The 21,860-nt window shown below is 37.0% G+C and overlaps 1 protein-coding gene and 1 long non-coding RNA gene across 2 annotated transcripts in view; both read left to right on the top strand.

The window, feature by feature from the left end:
* Positions 1 to 21,860, top strand: part of LOC146676873 (uncharacterized) — a 313,285-nt gene that overhangs the window by 223,535 nt on the left and 67,890 nt on the right. The window lies entirely within an intron of this gene.
* The window catches only part of pdgfc (platelet derived growth factor c), a 47,021-nt gene that overhangs the window by 16,791 nt on the left and 8,370 nt on the right, over positions 1 to 21,860 (top strand). The window contains exons 2-3 of the mRNA XM_085415864.1: positions 12,231 to 12,423; positions 17,621 to 17,801. Coding sequence (XP_085271990.1) covers positions 12,231 to 12,423; positions 17,621 to 17,801 — 374 coding nt within the window. The remainder of the gene's footprint in view (positions 1 to 12,230; positions 12,424 to 17,620; positions 17,802 to 21,860) is intronic.

The following is a 21,860-nucleotide window of genomic DNA, read 5'->3' as shown; positions in this document are numbered from 1 at the left end:
CTATTCTAATCTCACATAAACTGTGGTAGTATTTAATATGCTCTGAAATGTGAAATTTTGTAATTTTGTAACAGGGCTTAATGACATAATGAGAGAAAGATTTAATGTTTAAGATAATTAGATAATTGAAGAAAATTGTTTTTTCTTAAAACCAGACAACACTCCATTGTACTTCTTTATATAATTGATTAAAGTGACCCATAAGGAGAATTAACTTGCATACTTTAAGTCACTGAATTACCTTCAAACATCACCCTTCAGAAACATCAGTTTCCCCTTTTTCTAATCCTGAAATTGCCACTCATGTCAACTCTGAAGATCCAGGTACAAACATGTTTAGTTTAGCAAATCCAGCCTCTTGGCAACTTGGTATTCTGGGGTGCAGACACTATTCTCTCACATCTGAAAGATATACATTTCCTCCTGTTTTCTTTTCTTTCTTTTTTAGGTTCAACAAAATAAGTGAGTTTGAATTTGATTAAGGGACATAAGGACATAGTTGACTGAATTACCAACAAAGGAAGAACCAACGTCTATGGCTTTGAACACGGTTTCATCAGTTTGAATCTTGTATACATTCTGTACACAACAACCCAAGGCTTCTTTTCTGCAGTTCTTGTGTTTGGAAGAAAAAGCAGGATGTCACAGGAAAAGAGCAGTTGTGCTCAGTAAACCCTCCCTTGGTAAATAGAGGTTCAAAGGGGTATATTTTCATTACCCTAGGTTCAGAGCTACAGCCTCTCTTCTGTCGACAGCTGGACCAAAAGGTTACAGAGGCTTGGTCGGGTGGCAGTAATTAGAGATCCACGACAAGCTCCTTAAAGAAACTGATCTGTATTTGGAATCAGAGCCATAGACCAAAGAATTTATCTTTAAATTGCCAATACTGAACTGAATTGAGCTGTATGTTTATCTATTTCTATACTGAATGCTTTTCTCTTACAGCAAAAATCCCATCAGACCATTCGAGGTTTTACCCAGATTTTCTTGCGTTGCTGCAAGCTTCTTAAAGGGTTGCTTAGAGGTTATGTTTGCCAAGTAAATTGTAAGTTTATTTTTTGGGAATTCAAGGCAGATGTTGTGTTTAGATAATCATTGCTTAGTAGCTGCAATGCTCTTAGTTTTTACATTACAGTGATCACTGGGAGTTCTCTGTTACTTGGATTTTTCTGATTTAAGATAAGATTAAAGTAATGGGACAAGGGAGGAAGATGTGTGAAGACAAACTCATTGAGTGTCTGACTTTGGCTGCTCTCCAAGTTGCAACCTAAGCTTTCCTGACATTCCAGAACATACTTGTGTGGTCCCAGAACAATTTAGAAATCATTAGTTGAAAACATTATTGACCTCCTGTAAGCCCTGCATTGTTGATTTGAATGTTTCTATCTCAGGGGAGAGCTCCAGGGAGCTCCAAGGTGGGTTATGGTCAGGTCTCAAATCTCTCAGCTATGTTCATTGCAAAATCTGGATCTTTGATCAGTCTTAATAGCAGTGTCTGGATCTGGTAAAGCAAAGCTGTCTTCCAATCTGGCTCGTCACAGATCAAACTGTAATTTTCTCCAAATATCCAGCTGTCCAGCACACAGATGTGACTACAAAGCAGCCTGAAGCTGCCATCCACAGCTGTGAAACAAAGTTTAAAAAAGACCTAATTCATCTGTCATTGCCTTTTTTTCTTCTTCTTCTTTAGCCAGAAGGGGACGGTACTTCTGTCTCCTAGTGTTTCACATTTCACAGCTCTGCTTTGTTTTCTTTCTTTTTTCAACTATCAGTCCATCCTCTTTACAATAATTAGCTTTGATATTAATTATGTGCATGACAGCTAACAAGGAAATTCAGGTGGATGAGGGGCATCGTTGTATAATGCAGCACATGACAGCAATTTTAAGACAGAGAGAAGCTTGTACACTGTTGTAACTTGTGCAAAACTAGAATGATTTAGAAATTGTCTGTTTGAATTAGGCAACAGTGAGTAACTACAGACTTCATAAATGATAAAGAACAATAATGAGGTTGAGTGAATTTATTCTTCACTTAATGGCTGATTTTTATGCTGATATCATGTCTAAATCCAGGCTCAGACACAGAATTCCAGAGGGTCAGAAACACTGACACTCAATCTTTCTTTTTCTAAATGCCAAACACAAGTGCGTGCACTAATTAGAGGCTCCAAGAAATCATTGAGGGGTGTGGAAGCATTGTAATCTGAGGAGAGGCCGTTGTGTGGTGGCTAGTGCTAGATGGGACCAAAGCCTGAGGGGTTGAAAGACTTCAGTTTAGGTTTGGTGTGTCTGCCAGTGGTGTGCAGTCATAACATGAGCTTGCACACTCCTGTGCATTCACTGTCATTAACAGCCTGCAGCTGTGGCTTTGGAAAAACTTATCACGATTTGTAATCATTTCTCAGATAACACTGTGCATTGCGCTAAGGATATCTTTCACAGCCATCGGTGGCTTGAGGACTTAATAATATAACTTTAGTGTTTTTTAGCATAGGCTATTTTTATGCATTCTGAGAGATACTACTTTGTATAATAATTGTTATCTACCAACTATAGTCTCACAGTAATGCTAATTTTAACTCTTAAAGTTGATGTGTTTTACTTTTCCAGAAAATCAGAACTGTGAATTTTCCTTTTCATCTTAATGAAAAAAATCGAGGCGATCGTGGCTCAAGAGTTGGCAGTTCGTCTTGTAATCGGAAGGTTGCCGGTTCTAGCCCCCAGCTCTGACAGTCTCGGTCGTGTGTCCTTGGGCAAGACACTTCCCCTGTTGCCTACTGGTGGCGCCAGTGTCCGGCAGCCTCGCCTCTGTGGCTACAATGTAGCTTGCCATCACCAGTGTGTGAATGTGTGGATGACTGAATGTAGTGTAAAGCGCTTTGGGGTCCACAGGGACTAAGTAAAGCGCTATATATATATACACAAATACAGGCCATTTACCATTTACTAGCGTAAAGCTTACATTTTAATTGTTCATTTTTGCAGTGCACTGCTTTTAGCAAATCATATACCAGTAATTTATAGCAACACATGCTTTGTATCATTTACTTAAAATAATACAAGGAAAACAACATGAACCAAATTTTACTTTTAATTGTAGTAAATGAAAATTTAAATATCCTTTCTATTTAGGGTTTTAGGTAGACACAGACCTGGTATGAAATGGGCCATCTGATATAATCTTTAAATGTTCTACAGCAGGTGTGAGCAGATGTTGTTCATCTCCTCTTAGTCAAGTTGATCTTGTGGCTAAAGGAGGACCACCATTCATTCAAATCTAGAAGGTAAATGCTCTGAGGTCATCAACCATGACTTTTCTGACTTCCATGTAGGTCGTTTCATGAAAAAGGAACGTTTCAATGCAGGGGATCAACAGTATCACATTAATACATTAACGCTCAAGAAAACCATGTGGTTCAGGCCTTTAGTGCAAGGACTGATTCCATATCTTTTGACCTATAACTCCCTCACTTAAAATGTTTTTACAGGTAGTAGTTTTCCCCTAATGATAGAACTGGATGCTTAAAAGGTTTGAAAAGTGAAACAGACGCGAGCATATGTTTGGCAAATCCTTTCCTCCCTTTGTTGGTGTAAAAACATTGAAAGGAAAAAGATTTTCTGAGTAGCATGTTATAAGTTTCCCAAATTAATCATTGCAAGTCCAATAAACTGTCTTATCCTCTTGTGTCCTTTGGGATCAGCGTGTAAATTACACCTGGAATCACACAGACTGCCCTTTTCAGCATACAAACCCATAGTCTTTTGTACGTTTCTAGGTAGATCCAAAGGGGATTTTGTTTTGTCTTTTTTCTCAGATATTATTAAAAAATGATAAAAATTATCAATTAAGTATCTGCAGTGGGATCTATTCTAAGGACTTATAGATGTGCTTATTCAGTCTAGTTAGGCTGTCAGTCAAACTTGCATTAACTTGACATCCATGTCAGCTAAAAATATAAATAACATCAATGATATTTATAGATGATATCTACAATTGTATATATCAAACAATGATAAGCTGAGTAAATGCAAAATGCAGTTTTAAAATGATTTTAAAGTGATCCAAACCTACTTGGCCCCATTTGAAAAAGTAATTGCCCCCCAAACCAAATAACTAGTTGTACCAAGCTCGGCAGCAAGTTCTTGGATTTCTTGAGATGTTGTTTTGATTCTTTTGTTACCTCGTGGATGAGTCGTTGATGAACTCCTCGAGTAATTTGGGTGGGCTGGCCACTATTTGGCCACTATTACACTGAGTTTTCTCAATTTGTAGATGATGACTCTCACTGTGGTCCCAAAGCCTTAAAAATGTCTTTGTACACCTTTCCAGACTGACATCTTTTCTCAAGTTTCTTTAAATTGTGGGATTATGATTTTTTGGGAGGGTTTTTGTGAAATTGAACTCAGATTTGCAAAAAATGTGGTTAGTCACAGATAATTCATGATTTGAAAGGCAGGGGGCAAATACTTTTTTACACAGGAGCAGAAACTTTAAATTAGCTTTTTTCCCTTAATTAATGAAATCTGTTTTTGTTTTGTTTGTTTTTCTTTTTGGTTTTTTTATGTTTTACACTTATATAAATTGTTGAGGTGACTTTTAATAACACATTTAAAACTTTGTATGATATATGATGACATATCCAAAAGATCAAAGGTCAGAGTTATTGTGACTTCAATTCAATTCAATTCAATTTTATTTATATAACATCACAACAAAAGTCGCCTCAAGGCGCTTCATATGCATCCTACTCTTGTAAACATGACATACCTGGAAGATATTTCCCTATATTGAGCCACAGCCAGCTTCTTGGGAGAAACCTGTCCGAGTATATCAGGGGTCAAAATGTCATATAAAAAAAGAAAGCTTTCACTTGACACATTATCTCATATCTTTGTGGAGAAATTTGGGCCCACTCTTCTTTATAATGTTGCTTTACTTCAGTGAGGTTTTCGTCTAAGCAAAGTTCCCTTAAGTTCCCAAATCTTGAAGCGATTCTGTTTCTATTAGTGAAAAAAAAAAACAAGTCTAAATGATCACCCCTGCACCATTGTGCTTTACAGTTGGGATCAGGTGTTTATGTAAAAATGTTGTGTGAATGCTCCAAATCAGCAAACTACTAAAAACTCTGAATTTATAGAGGTGGTCATACTTACTGATGATCAGTTAATCACGTGCATTTGATCAGCAGCACATTTATGCTACTTACCCTCTTAATTCACATCAAATACCTGTGAGCGATACTTTTTGATTTGCAAAGTAATGCATTGAACCCTGTGCAAAACTGCCCTTTTCACAAAACTAAAATGTTATTTTATCTGAAGAACAAAAATGGGAATCCAAACATGCTTCATATTTAGCAGAACACTAGATAATGACACAAATCTTAAAGCTGTTCAAACTTTTTAGATCACGTTTCAGCTTCCAGGTTTTAGAAATTGTTGCTTTTGTTAATTCTAGATTTACAAATGTGGTTTTAAAAATGTTTTGTTTTTACACAAAAGGTGCAACTGCAAGTTTCTTCAACTTTTGCGGTATTCTTTTCAAACCTGCTATGCTTCCTCTTCTGCCCAACATGCAGAAGCTATGTCTGGCAGATTAAAGGGTTCCGCAGAGCCAAATTATTTTTTAATGGTATGAAAGTTTCTCGTGGCATGTTTCAGCTCCTTTTTTCTGGCTGGCTGACTGTAAACCCAAATGCAATAAATATCTTAAGCAGGTCGGGAATTTACTGCACCTGTAGTAACCACTGCACTAATTTAATAAGCAACAGATGTTGGACTGATTGCACTGAAGCTGGAACACATGCAGTAAAAGAAGGGAATTCTTTGTTAGGTACAGTTTCATCAAAAATGCTGCAGCTATGTTGCACAGAGGCTCCTCATTCATTTTGATCAATAAGTAACAGAGCTGAAATTTGGATTTAGTATCATAGTGACTCAGCTGTCGATTACCAGGCAGGAAATAGCTGTTGTGAGTGGTTATCTGTGATCTATGCGAGGCTGAGAAAGTATTGGGCCAATCTTTTACCAGCTTTGGTCAAAATTATAAAATCATTTAATTAAGGTGCTGAAAATACATTCATACTGATTTATTGTGAATTTATTCAGTTAATTTATCAACTGTTAAAACAGAAAAAAAAAACAGTATTTCCTTTAAAACTGTTTATGTAAAACCCCACATGAGAAACACATGTATTGCTTTCTCAGGTTTGAATAGCGGCTTGCTAGGCCAAAATTATGTCTGCTACTGTACTATAAGCAATACTACTGCCAGATAAACTCCTAAGCTAAGGATTAATTTAATGAGATACAGTAATTTTAGAATGTGAAGAAAGATGAATTTAGTGAACCTAACAAAAGCCAGGATGAATGATTTTCATTCTTCCATCTGGTTGTTTATGAGAAACATGCAGCAGCTTGGACAAAGGAGCCATTATCATTAGTTAATCTTAGCTTAAAGCTATATTTCATTTAATAAAGCATCTGGGTTTAAATGCAAGTGTGTGTGAGCACTTTTACTGTATAACTGTTACGGCCCCATTATTTGTTAAGATGTGTGTTATAAATCCTGTTATAAGAGTAGTATATATCTCACTATTTTCATATTTCTTTCCTTGTGTCTACTAATCTAAGTGTTCACACAATCATCGTTTTCTGTATGGGCATTTTAGTTTTCCTTTGGCAGGGGAAAGGTTAATGTTTAGCAGCATGAATGGTTCACCCACTAATGTGTGAACAAAGCACAATGGCTGCAGTGTATAGGCTCCTATTTATTCAGAGTCACTTCCTCCCTTAATAGTTAACTCTACTTTACTCACAGAGAAAAAAGTAGGTCAAGGAAAAGTCATGTTTGAGGTAATTCACTCTAGGGGACCACATCTCTGATCATTAGATGACATTGGTTAACCCTGAGTGTGAGGTCATTTTCAAGTCAAAGTTACACCCAGAACATGGCCTGAGTGTTAGCGTGTCTGTGCATATTACAGTGCACTGAGGATAAATTACAGAGGGAGGCTATCAATGAGAAGGCTGAAAAGGAAAAAGCATGAAAAGACAGTGTTTATATGAAAGAAGGAGGTTGTTTTTTTACCATGTGGATTCGACTTTAATCAGATGTTGGTTCTCAGGTGATGTACTCTCACTTTTAAGGACTCTCTGCTTTGATGCAAGTGCATAAAAGATCCACAAAGAAGAATCACTCTGATAATTCATTCTTCAGCTTCACGGTAAAATACCTGAACCAAAGAGGAATGCGAACACATTGTTCATCCACCTTCTGCAGTTACTTGTGATGGGTGTGTAAGGATGAGAGAGGATGTTTGCAGACGTTCTGGATTAACTATGATTTCATCCATGAAGATGTCTGGAATACCTATGATAACATATTTCATCATTTTTAGGAAAGAGTACCTAGAAAAATTATTTTCTCTGTTAACAATTTTTCAATTTTTTGCATTTTTGCACTTAAATTACCAGATCATCAAATTTTAACGTTAGACAAGTGGGGCCTGTTAGTGTGTAGATGTTGTTTTGGCTTCTTTTGTGGCCTCCTGGATAAGTTGTTGATGTGCTCTTGGTTTAATTTAGCCACACTAACCACAATAGGGATGGGAATCTCAATAGTTCAGTAGTTCAGTCCCTTGGAACTGTTAGTCAGCTTGGTTCCACTTGCACTTGTGCTACAATCAACTGATTTCAGTTCATTTGTTGGAGGAGGAAAATAAACGCTGTCTACAGCGTGGATATGGACATTACTTTTGTTTTTATTGCACAAAAGGAGAAGAGCAAAATGGTAAATTGGAAACAGATCTGGACAGAAGCAATTACATTATGTCAACTCTTTGCAAACAGTTGCATAGATAGCATGCTAACACTAAGCTAGCCCCAGCCCAACAGCCAGACCCTAAACTTCAACAGGTAACAAACAGAGCGGTCAGGCTGCAGCCTTTGTTTCTACTTGTTCATGTTTCTAAAGTAAAATCACAGGGCTGATTGCTTTTAAAGTCCCTTTGTGCTGGTTTTCATCTTTTCTTTGTATTGTCGAGTTTGTGTTTATACTTGCATACTTAGATAAAGATCATATTTGTCTTCATTAGGACAGGGATTTGTGTTGGTGTGTGGGACGATAGCCTATAGGTTCATATCATTAAATGGTAATCATGAGACAATGCGTTTCAGGTCTTTTTACAGAGAAATGTGAGGAATGTAACGAGTAGTGTAACAAATTAATTTCTCCTGGGAGTAATTAAGTAACGTGCTTCATTTAAGAAATCTTTTCTGTGTAATGTGTAATACATTACTTTTTTGAGTCATGACCACAACATTGATCACAACAAAGAGGGGAAACACCTCCAAAATATATAAACATTTGACCACGCAATTTATTTGCATGACTGTAATGTCTTTGGTATGCTGCTTTGGCGATGGTGGTGATTCAAAGTGAAGCCAATGATACCCACTGAGAATTGATATTGATCGATTTGAAATGATAAATAATATCAATAATAGAAACAGAATCACTAAATCGCTTATCCATTCCCCTCGCTATTTACCACTATTCCAATTTGTGGGTAATGGCTTCCACTCTGCTTCACTGGAGTCTTCCTTGTAATGCTTTCCAGACTAATGTCAATGATTGTTTCTCAGCTGTTTTCTTAGATTATAGCATTTATGTTGCTTTTTGAGATCTTTTAGCCTACTTCACTTTATAAGACAGGTTCCATTTAAGTATTTTCTTGATTCAGCATGTCTGGCAATAATCCGATTTGGGTGTGGCAAGTGAAATTGAACTCAACTATCCAAATGTGCTGCTTAATCACAGTTAATTTTATGATTTCACAAGGAGAAGCAATTACTTTTTTAGTCAGGGCCAGATAGAGTTGGGTTGTTTTTCGTCTATAATACATAAAATTAATAATTAAAAATACCAACTGGACAAAATGAACCTCACTGTAATGGGGATGTAATTAAAAGATGTCATTATGATGGCAAACAAAGCTTTAATAGCATGAAAGCTATCTCCTTATTTCCTCTTGACTCAGCAAGTGGATAGAAAAAGAATCAATCTCACACAATGTGATAAATAAACCATAGTCTAAAAATTAAAGATTGAATTATTTATTTTGAAGCTTGTTGTTAATAAACATGTGTAGTCCTGATGCAGGCGATAAGACTTTTATTTCAATAATGCTTGTTGAAATGCCTGCTTTTGCAAGAACTGCATGTGCAGTTTTGCAAGGAGTAGGATCTACCCTGAAAGTTGGCCCTGGTTGGATGAGACAATTTGTACTTGAGGGTATACTCTTCACATAGTTATGAAAGAGCCTGTTCATTGAGAATTCATGCCTGGGCTTTGTTTTTCTTTGCATCTGGCATATAGTCATTCAGTTTTTCCCACCTGGCACACAATCAAACTGAAATGAAGACATCAAAGTGGTAATTGCAATGTGAAGTAATTTTTTTTCCCTAAAAGTGTCTTTTTTTCTTTTCTAATATGCATATTCTGTCTGATAAATGGAATCAGAGCAGATGCAAGTGGAGAAGAACAAAATGTAATCAAGTTATACCTAATAAATAGATAAATACATTCAGGACTGTGTGCCTTTCTTCACCAATCAGAACCCTTTTCTTTTGTAATGCCCATGTTGCTTTATAAACGTGAGCCAAGCAAGCTATAATACATGACAAAGATGCACACATCTAGTATATACAAATCAAGTCCGAGTCAGTGAGTGTCTCTAAACTTTATGTGTACTGTATGTTAAAACAGCCAATTCAGCTAGCAGACTAGCTTCTAAACTTCTCATTGTAAATCACGTATAAAACTTGACATGAAGAGCAACAAGGGCGTGAACACTATGTTTGCTTAAAGTTACTGACTTTAAATTTTCAAAATTGAAACTGCTTGTTAAGAAGTCACAGCTGAATTTGGTTTCTCTTACCTACTTTCAGTGACCACTCCTTCAAAGAGATTTATTATCCTTGGAACCATTCAGAGAAACTCAGTTGCTGTGGAGCTGTTTTTTGACATTATACAGGGTGAAAACATGGCATAAACCTAGCCTGTTTTTGTAATGCAAATAACCTCACAATGAATCAGGCAACTGAGTATGAATCACATCCTTAGTCAAATTTATGGCAAAATAAAGAGTAGTCAAGCTTTAAACATAAAATTGTTCGTATTGCACGGGGGAAATGGTTACTCATCCATTTAATGGACTACCAAACATCCAGCAGCACACTCCTTCTCCTGAACACATTACGCCCCTGCTGCTTCATCTGATGGTTAAATGCATTGGATTGTTTTATGAATACTGAATGTTCATCAGTGGTACAAAAATAAATACCATGCTGGGGATGGTATCAATTTATCATTGTAAACTTTGACAGAAAGTCATCAAAATTTCAGCACAGCACGTTAATGCTAATTGGAATACACCGAGTGAGTGTTTATTTTAGTAAATTGTTCTGCTGACAATTTATGTAATGCAAAACAAAATATTTCAGTGTTGACACAAGCTTAAACCTTTATCATAGAAAATGGGGCTTTGCTTAAAGGAACCTTTTTCCTGAAGCCAGATTATATGTTGTTCACTTAAATATAGCTACAGCATTACAGTGTTTTGTGCCAATTTCAATAGCGTCTCTGCATTCAATGAATGCGCCTGGGGAAAACAGCTAAAAAGTGCATTTCCCTCAGAGAGAAGCAGACTAAAAGATTGTGTATGTGTGATTTTACAGCAAAGACAAAACAATCATCCTCTTTTAATACCTTTGACATACTTTAACATTGGTTAAAGTTGTTGTTTTTCAGTTATAATTAATACTTAGGTATTTTAGTAAGTGTAATGAGTAATAAACAGTATAAATAAGCATATAAATTATATACAGATATAATTATTAATACTACACTAGTAGACATATATAATGTAAAATATATATATTATATTAATTTTAATGTGTTTAATTGTGCAGATGGCTTCTCGTGTATTTATGTTATTTATATTTAATTATATTTTACTAAATGGCTTTAAAATGGCCCTGCAGTCAGCATGGTTTCAGGGTGTTGTCTTGCAATGATTGTGAGGCTCAGGTGGAAGCATCTTGGCAATTTTTCATGTCAAGGTGACAGGATCTGTGCAGTCTGGGTCTGAGTGACAAGCATAGTCATTGTGTTGTCATTGTCATTAAAACCCTGTAGCCACTAGTTCCAGTTGGATTATTGGGTTTGGTCAAAACAGTTTCTTGAATTCTACAAAGAATCATAACAATACAATTAAATCCAATTACATGCACTCACAAATGATAATAAAAAATAAAAGAGTATGATTGTATGATTGATTGAATTTTTCTTTGGAGACTGCTTTTGTGTTTACTCCAGTATCAGATAAATCTGTCAGTTAAATTTTTAACTTCTTTGATTGGTTACCTTCATGTTATCTCATTTCCTACTTTTTTTTTAAAATCTCAAACTCAATATTTAATCCATGCAACCAGGTAACTTGGTCTGGGTTGCAGAGGGCAGGGCTGGCTCTACACAACTTAATCAGCTCTTCCACAGGAACACTTTGGGAATGCCTGTTCCCAAGCCAGCTGAGAGATGTGATCTCTTCAGTATGTCCTGGGTCTTTCACAGGGGCGCCTTCCAGGGGAACATCCAAATCACCTTAAATATCAGGAGTTCATGAGGCATCAGTTAGATGCCTAACCACCTCAACTGGTTCCTTTCAATGTGGAGGACTAGTGGCTCCCAAATGACCAATTTCCTCTGCCTATCTCTAAGGCTGAGCCCAGACACTCTTTGGAGGAAATGTTCATTTCCACTGCTTGTATTTGCAGTCTCACTGTTTCAGTCACTAACTAAAGTTCATTACCAGGTGAGGGTAGGAACACCAAGAGACCAGTTTACCCTGGGGTGGGTGCTTGAGGGCCCACCAACCGTAGGAGGACAATCACATAATGATTTGCCTGACGAAACAGGGAGCGCTTATTTTGTCTCACTTCTTGTGGTAAACACCTCACTATTTTAAACTACATAATAATCTTTAATTGTGGCAGACATGTTCATGTTTTAGTTTATAACCTTAAGTCTTTTTCAAACCAAGCTCTTGTCAATTAAAATGCAATAAAATGAGTATCCCTATTGGTAGTCAAGGACCAGTTAGGCATTATAATCTGATTTACATATTAAGCTATTACATGGTCTGTGCATTCTTTTTTCTGTTTTAGGAGTGCAAGATTCTAACCAGGAGAAAGTTATAACAGTGTCTGGAGAGGGAATGATCCACAGCCCAGACTTCCCGCACACTTATCCGAGGAATACAGTGTTAGTCTGGAGACTAGTCGCCAGCAGCAACATGAGGATCCAGCTTACCTTTGATGAGAGATTTGGGCTAGAGGACCCTGAAGATGGAATATGCAAGTAAGGCCATGCATTTGAAAAAAATATACATATTAAAAAAATTAATGCAACATAAAATTATTTTGTTTCGTTGTGTTTTCTGACCTCACTTTATTTAACAAAGGGGCCATCCTCACAGAAAGTATTTTAATATTACTTCAATGAAATTTTATTACATAACAATTTTTTTTCAAATAAGATATTGTATTATATTAGTCTTATAGAAAAATATAACCATCATCAGCACTTCTGAAGCCTCTGCATCAGAAGTAATATACATTGTCCTCTATAGAGCACTTTCTCTGCTTGCTTGTCTTAATGAGATCATATAGGAGCTTTCCCAGTTGACATGCTAGATACATGTTGGTCTGAAGTAAAGACATGTCCCATCTGTGTTTTAATCCATATTTGAAAATCAGTCAGAGTGTGGCCATTTGTAAAACTGCCTTTAGTCTGCCAGAGTGTGAATATTGAAAACCCAGTTATTTGTTACACCCAGGAAAGGCATGGATTAGCATTGCTTTTTAGTACATATATATTTGATGCGTGGATCAGCTCATAGAACAGCTTGAAAGATACATGCCACACCCTCTGCATAGCAGCACAGACACAAAAACACATGCAGTACATTCTATAATTTATTGAGCATTCGGCTTTCAATTACTACTTTGATTTTCCCGTGTTGCCATTCATTTTAAAATAGGATCCTAAGCCCCACCGATCGATTTACCCATTTACGCATTGCACTTTATGCTCAGTACCTTTCTGCCAATATATCACAACTGGCTGGTTAGCATGATGGAGCTCAATCTGGGGAAGATTCTGGGGGAGGGTAACTTCACTAGTCATTCCTGGAGAGCCCCCTAATGGATAAAAATGTGAATGACCGCTGTACTTCTCTACAGAGCTGACAAGGTGTAGATAGCATTGCGTAGCTGAAAAAGCAGGCTGTGGACATGAATGAGTAAACCCTGTTCCATGAACAGTTCCTTGAAATTCAACTCCATCAATTAATGAGGTGTTTGTGATGTTGGCTCTGATGTTGGTCTAGTGTTTATATATGTTGTTTCTAGCTAATTTAATTGTCTTAAGTGCTGTATAGTTTTGCCAGCCAGCATTTATGCTTCTGGTGCAAATAAAAAAATCTGTCTTTATGGGCAGCTGATTGAAAAACTAAAAATTCTGTGTGTGACTGGAGGTAATTTGAGCGCCTTAGCTCACCTGCCATGGACCAGGTGCCTGTTGACGAATGAGGTTAATGTTGCTGTCAAAACTCTGCGAGGGAAAGTTGCACAGTAGGGCAGGGTGCCGACTGACAACTTTTGTGCTGTACTGCCCTTACAAGACTGCACTAGTCAGCACCCTCAAAGAAAGGGGCAAAGACGATAAAAACATCCTTTTCCAGGGTCATGCAAGTCATTTTCACATCCACTGCTCCAGCTCTAGCATTTTTGTATCTTTGTCCAACCCTTCTCAAGCCCCCAACAAAGCCCAACAGGTTTTGCTCAGATCCCAAGATACATACTTTTGCCAGGGTTGGCAGACAGATGAGTGGTGCATGCAATCACACGCAGAATCCCAAACCTGCCTGCTTTTCTCTTACACTCACTCTCTTTTTTCCCCTCTATCAAACACAAACACTTTGTTCCCCCCACACACATACACACTCACACACACAAGCCTCTGGCCTAGTCTGCTACTTTATCTTTTATGTGTGTTTAAAAATTAATTCCCCAAAACTTCCTCTTAGACCTCCATTTCTCTGGTTGTTATAACAAAGAAAATCACATGCAATGCTGCCGATACTCTGTTATGTCACTGTGTAATGTGACGCAGATTAACAAGAGTCTAATCTCCTGTCCACTAATTCACATCAATGTGGCTAAAACAAACAACAGTGGGAGATGTGTTTGGCTCTGGTAACAACCCTGGAGTGAGAACTCTTTGCTATGATGAGAGGGAATAGCCGGGATGCTCATCTGTTATTCTGTTTTTTCTGTGGCACGATGAAAAGCATTCTTACCAAATCCACTGGAGGAGAGGCATATTGGAGAGGGATTGGTCTTGCTGCTGGTTGGCATGGCAGCTGATTCGTGCTTGACGACTCCCAGACAGGAGTGTTCTGAGAAAGGCATTTATGCTCTCTGTCTCCAGTCTGAAAAGAGCGGACTAAAAAGACAGTGTTTGTGTTGCTAATCTGCGTCATCTCTGTGGCAGATATTGTATCTATTAATAATGTACAAGAAGGAAAACTATGTAGCAAGAAAGCTTTGTGAATATTAAACACAGTTTCTTTGCTGGGTACTGAAAGGTTCTCCTTTCTCCACTGCAACATGTAAAAGGTCGCTTTTTTATTTTCATCCTGCTCACTGTGAGTATGTCGCCTTATTTGTAAATCTGAGAAACCACTGTTGAACATGGTGATTCTGAACACATGTCGACGTGTAATGATCAGGGTATTCTGCATTATTGATGAGCCATCTGTCAAAGCCCTGCAGCAGTCTAAAAGATGACTTTTAGAGAAGAAAGCTTCTCGATTCACTGACCTCCAACGAGGACAACAGGGATGAGCTAAAGTGATGTTTTGTCCTTTTCCAAAATGATTTTTTGCTGTTACAAATTATCAAACATTAATGCATTTAAACTGGAAATATACAGTTTTGCCCTTCTCAATAAGTTCATTTTTGCAGATAACAAACTTCCTGTATACATTTCCACATCAAAGGTAACAGAGTTGGTAAATGTATTGACACTCCCACCCCTTTAGTTTATTTAACATCACAGAAAATCCATTTTTAGCATTGCTCATGTCACTCCATGTTGTTTTATTGAAACCAGCTTGAACTGAATCTGTCAAGCCTGTGCAAATGTAAACAATGTCCTTGAAATCCAAATATCCGAATTGGCAGCACTGAATGAGAGGTTAGCGTGCCTGTTGACGCAAATGGCAAAGTGATTAATCCCAGACTGTGAAGAGTCAGTGAAACAAGGCTTTATTCAATGCAGTGCAGCCACTAGTTAAACACAGGTATAAATAATAAAGGCTGAACTCCTGAACTACATGTCTTAAGTGCTGACATTGGTCAATATTTTCACTGGCACACCAAAGGAGTTTGGAGCATGGCCATATGTCTCTGCACTTCATAATGTTTACTGGTATTATGGATTGGCAGGGCGGTCAGAGGAGACAGACAGTCGTGTAATTACAGACAGACTCACAAGCCTGACAAGTCCACAAACGACATGATGCTTTTAGTCTTGTTTTTTCTCTCACACTAAAATTTATAGTTTATGTTGACTGTAGTTTTTTTCATTTTAAAATCCAGTAATATATATATTATAATATATTATAGTGTAATATATGTTATATTATACTATATTAATATATTACTGAAAATGTTCATTACTGACCATAATGGAAGTCAAAAATAAAAAATATAGATTTTTAAGAAACCAATATATATTTGTACTTTTCATTAAAAAATACTTAAAATCTTCAATCTGATGGAATGCACCACTAAAGACAACAATCCCAGAACTAGAGTATAAAACTGCATATAAAAGATGGATGTAGTCATCATGACATCACCCAAAGATCAGTTAAGACCTATCACGAGGGTACAAGTTGGATATTTGCAGTGTTGCACTCTAAGATATTTGTAATCAGAGATTGGCTGAATGTGTCAAATCTGACCAAGAAACCGAGGGACACTGTTCAACCATTTGCTAATCAGTTGTCAAGTCATAATTTTTAAGCTGGTATCCCTGTTTATCTGCCTTTATAACTCTATGAACATCATGACACATTAAAGGTGATTTTAAAATATCTAAAGAACTAATCATATTAATATGATGATCAGAAACTTAGTAAAGTCACACAACATGGGAGCAGAAGGACATTTTGCAGGGTTTTTTTGCAACTACAGGAGTCACTCAGCTTAAAGACCCGAAGTGCCATTTGAGGAGTGATTGGGATACTGAAACAGTACTTGTGTGCTTACCAATCATTTTGTAACTGATAAGTCAAAAATCTAAAAGTCATTCTTAGGTTGTACTAAGTAAATCTATAAGCAATATGCCACAAGACTTCTGTGAGATCTCTCTACAAAGAAAACTCAAATGACGACAAGGAAACAGTGCTTTTGATCAAGTGATACATTCTTTAGTCACACATACATTCAAAGAGAAAAAAACAGATAACATCAGGTAGGATATGCATGTCAATAAAGCAAAATGTTACAGTTACAGATTACAAGAGGTGATAAAAGTGGTTTAATGTTAGATTTGAAAGAAATATAATGGCAAGCAGGGAAGTAATAGACAGACAGACAGACAGCGGACATACTAGGATAGGTGGATAATTCAGAAAGCTATGAGAAGCATATGTCTGTGGTGCCTTTGCTAACTATAGCTAGCAAGAAGCAGCATTGTCTTTCTAGTGACTTAACAGGTGTGGAGTGTAAAACAATCCTTTGACAAAGTGGAAATCTAATATTTAATAAAGCTAAGGGCCTTATATCAGAATTTAACCCCAGGTTGTATTTTTTAGGGCTGACAGTTTTTTCCTCTGCTTGGCAAGGTTGTGGTTTTCTCCACAAGATGCTATCTCCAATACAACAAAACAATGTGAAAGTAAAGTTTTTACTTTGCTACTGGAAATTTGTTTTGGAGTACAATTAAAGAGGCCTGGGTCTCTTGTGCAGTCAACAATGTTTAATTAAAAACTATATTTCAATGACATGTGGTGTAATAGGCCTGTCAAAAGACCGCATCATTGGTCATTAATCGCCAAAAGTAACAGCTGCTTATGCTGCACTATCCTTAGATTCTTCAACTTGAGATTTGACCGCAATGCACTAGTGATTTCCAGTTTATTTTTATCCATTTAACTCGGGCTGTAAATAATAGAGATCTCATCTCATGCAGCTACCCTGCTGTTACAGATATTTATTTTTGTATTCTTTTTTTAAATGAGGTTAAATCTTTATTGCCCTTGCAGCTTTATTAACAATCTCACCTTCAGAACGACCGTGCCAATGGGAGTCTTAAAGGAGCTGACAGACTAATAATGAGGCAAGAACACAATTAAAGATAACAGGCTCAACTCTAAGTTCAGATTTCCAGCTACAGCACCAGCAATAGCTGGATTGGTTCTATTAACAAATCATATCTAAGACACCAAAAACATGTCCTGCCCTTTCTCTGTTCACTGTGCCAGGTACGACTTTGTGGAAATAGAAGATCCGACTGAGAAGACAATCCTGGGTCGCTGGTGTGGGTCACAATCGCTCCCAGGTGGTCACATTTCCAAGGGAAGCCAGATCACTATTCGCTTCATCTCCGATGAGTATTTTCCCTCTGAGCCGGGATTCTGCATCCGCTACTCCCTGCTGCCTGTGGTACGTGCATGATTAACTGCTAAAATAAAATGTGCATTGTGAGTAGGTAAACACTTAGCTGTCAGCGTTTCTTTCCTGCCATCTTCATCTTGGGAATTTACATGGCAGTGAGCAGTGCCTCTCCATGTAAGCACAATTAAAATAATTTGCTTGTTACATAACACGGGGTCTTAATTTGCAATCATCCATTCCTGCTTATGTGTACCCAAGGTTTTAAGCATCACTGGGGAGAAATTATGCTTAGGCACACTGGAACATCTGGCACCTGTACTGTCATTTATTTTAGTTATGAAGATACACTGAAGACAGAATAGCACATACACTTTTACAAAAGCAAAAACAATGTATACACAATAGCTGCAAAGGCGTAAATCCAGTGAAGTTCATTCATGAATACCAAAACCACTAAAATATCTTAATTTACATTAACAAAAAAAGGATAAATCTTATATCATGGATCCTGAAATACTGAAGTATGCAATGCCAAAATAGAAATAATTGAACTTCAATTTTATTTTATGTTTTTTACTCTTCCATACGAAGCCAAATGTGTTCTAAACCCGTGATATATCCATGTAGTCACTTCAGTCTGACATAGGAGGTGTTGCAGTGTCACTAAAGATTGCATTCAAAATTTGTCCACTGACCCTTTTTGGGGGGAACTGGATATTCTGAGTATTTCTGAATTTTCCAACTGTGTTTCTGTTTATATTGTTACATCATGTATTATTCAAATGAAGTGTTTCTTTATTGGTTTGTACAAATACAGTACTGTGCCTTTGCACAGTTTTAGGCAGGTGAGGAAAAAGTGACGTAAGCAAAGAATGCTTTAAAAAATGTTCGTCTTTTTTTTCACTAATCAACAAAATGCAGTGAATAAACAAAAGAGAAATCTAAATCAAATCAGTGTTTGGTGTGACCACCCTTTGGCTTTAAAACAGTATCAATTCTTCAAGGTTGCACTTGCACACAGTTTCTGAAGGAACTCGGCTGGTTGGTTGTTTCAAACATCTTGGAGAACTAACCACAGATCTTCTGTGGATGTAGGCTTCCTCACATCCTTCTGTCTCTTCATGTAATCCCAGACACACTCAATGATGTTGAGATCAGGGCTCTGTGGGGGCCGCACCATCACTTCCTGTACTTCTTGCTCTTCTTTACACTGAAAATAGTTCTTAATGACTTTGGCTGCATGATTGGGGTCATTGTCCTGCTGCAGAATACATTTGGGGCCAATAAACAATCATTTATATTTCTGAAAGCATTCTTTGCTTACAGCATTTTTTCCACACCTGCCTAAAACTTTTGCACAGTACTGTATGTATACCAGAAATATGTATTTGATTCAAAGATACCCAAACACTGTTTTGTTCTGCTGTTTTCTATTGTTCCTCTTGCCTGTAACAGATACTATAATCACTAGTTCCAGTCTTACCTAATCTTTGTTTCCATTCACCTTTTAAACTTCTGGCAGACATTTATCCACTGTAATTTACAGTGTGTGCATAAGCCAGAACTCATAATGAATAAGGGCTCCAGCAACAGTACCCATGAGGTTTGCATGTGATCATGTATAAAAACACACTGTGGAAAAGATACAGTACAAGCTAAATATCAATCAGTCGAATGGTAGGATAATTCTAGTTTGCTGTCCATGAGTTTTTCTGTCTTGGCTCTATGGCGATGATTCAAGGGAAATTTCTACAGCGTGGGTGGAATGGTCATAAATTCAGTGTTGCGATTGTTTAAATGCCATTTACCCAAAAGAAAACTACAAGAATCTGGTTGAAAGAAGTAACTAAGCCAAGTTTTTTGGGGGTTCCGGTCCACCCCAACCATCTCTCTACATTAGCTCTATAGTCTCAGGTTGGTGTTCCCATCATAACTGCTCACCTACTAAAGGCTGATTAAGGAATGAAACAGAAAGGGCTATAATAAACTTCTGACCTTGTGTAGCTCATGTGGTGTGATTAAATTTAAATTTAAGTAATTAAGTGACCGTTTTAATTCTTTAAAATGATGAGCAATGTAATGCAGAAGTTTAAAAACCAGCAAGATTAGCCAGTTATATTCTTGCCAGAAGGTCACTGGCCACTAGAGCATTTCTGATATCAATAATATCTGAAAAATTATTAGTACATACTTTTGTGTCTCTGTATAGCTACTCTTCTATGTCTTCGTCTGTCCTCTTCCCATTAGTCATTCTCTTGCTCCTTCTTTTTTTTTGGTCTTGACATGTAGACCACACACAAACACAGAAAATCCATTTGTCCCAGATCCCACACTGACAAAAGCCTCAAGATAAACTAAAGAGATGACTGCCATGTTTTAACCTGTCATGTTTTAGTTCTGTTCAAGCTAGTTTAAGTCAACAGTTTTACTCTTCATTAATCCCTGATGGCCTGTAGCACAAATATGCGACGGAGGTTTCTGAAATGGCTTTATATTCACTGTTTTAATTTCTTTGTGCTTCAGAGTTGTTGGTCTTTTGGTCTTAATTCACAATATTATTGCATTCTTTCATCACCATTAAAGCCCAGAATAGCATTGCTGATAGCAGCATGAACCACCAAATGATTTACCGTCACTCTGAACACATGCAGAGTGTCATGCAAACCTCAAAGCTGTATCACAAAAACAGTTAAACAGATAAGTTAGAAGATGAAAGGTATTCATTACTTATATATTATCTTCCAGTGTTAGAGTCAGTAAATCAAATTACTGTTTTTGTATCAGTAGACTGCAGCAGGGCCACAAGCAAGGTCAGGCTTTAACCAATATGAACCCAATGAGATGCTATTATAAGGAAAGATTTAATGAAAAAAATGTTTGCAGCAGAAGGAAGTATGAAGTAAATGTGTTTTGTATTACTTTCTTATTTGAACAAGAGAATGAGTACTGTGAGGGTTTTTTTGTTTTTGTTTTGTTTGTGGTTTTTTTTGGGTGGGGGGGGGGGGGGTATTGAACTATATCTCTTTATGAATAATCTGTGAATATCTATATGCAAAGAATGAGATTTTTGTTACTAGAAGCTTTTCAGTTTTTGCTTCCAAGTTCCCATGCTGTATTTCAAGAAGTACTGATGAATCACATGCAAGTAGGCTTTGGCTGCATGCAGTTAAACAGTACTGTATGTGTGGATTGCAGAAATGAAATGCTGAACTATCACATGTCGTCAATTCAATGCTTTATTGTCTTTTTACAATTGCATTTGTTATTTTTAGTCAGACAAAAAAGTTGACTGATACACAGGCTAGGACGCTTTGCAAAGATATCCATTAGCCTGATAGCCAAATGCTAAAAGCCACAAAATATTGGAAACTGAGTCATTAGATGCTGAGCGATGTAGTCCAAGAATAGAGTCTCTAATGTCTGTTTGAGCTCATAATTACAAATTGTAGTATAACACACGGTCTATGCAGGCACACACAATATTTCAAATAGTGTCTGACAATAAAGTAGAAACCACCAAGAAGTGAAACAGGGAAGGTATTTAACTTGCAGGAGAAACTGGCAAATAAAGCTTCCTTTGCCTGCATCCTTATTTGAAAGGGGTTACCACAACGGAGACACATGTTTGATTTGGCATAGCTTTTTATGCTGGATGCCCTTCTTGACACAAACCTCCCAGGGATTTGTGTCTCCTCCTAGTCTTATGCTGGGGATCCTCCACGTGTTAGGCAAATGTGTTAAATACTACACTATGGAGTCAATCAGAGTATTATAATCAAACATTATACTGTTAAATAAACAAATTACACATATTTACAAAGTATATGCACCTAGAAAGAGGTAGGGCAAGTTCCAGAAAATAACAAAATATTATCATAAATTTTTAATTTTTAAATAAAACTAATAAACAGTAAATTTTGATATTACAGCTGGTGTTGCAGGTGGACTGGTTCTCTACATGACTGATTGTCTTGTCTAAAAATATTCAAAACAATGCAGCTGAGGTGTAGCTGTTATATGAAGCATCTAATCCCTCTGTTTTTTTATTTCTCCATGAATTCTGTCGATATATTATAACCTTGGCTTTTAGACGAAAATAAATCATTG

This window comes from Rhamphochromis longiceps, linkage group LG2, assembly GCF_057381845.1.
Source record: "Rhamphochromis longiceps isolate RC_006_pf linkage group LG2, R_longiceps_female_GT1.1, whole genome shotgun sequence".
Lineage (NCBI taxonomy): Eukaryota > Metazoa > Chordata > Actinopteri > Cichliformes > Cichlidae > Rhamphochromis > Rhamphochromis longiceps.
This window is presented reverse-complemented; position numbering and strand designations above follow the sequence as displayed.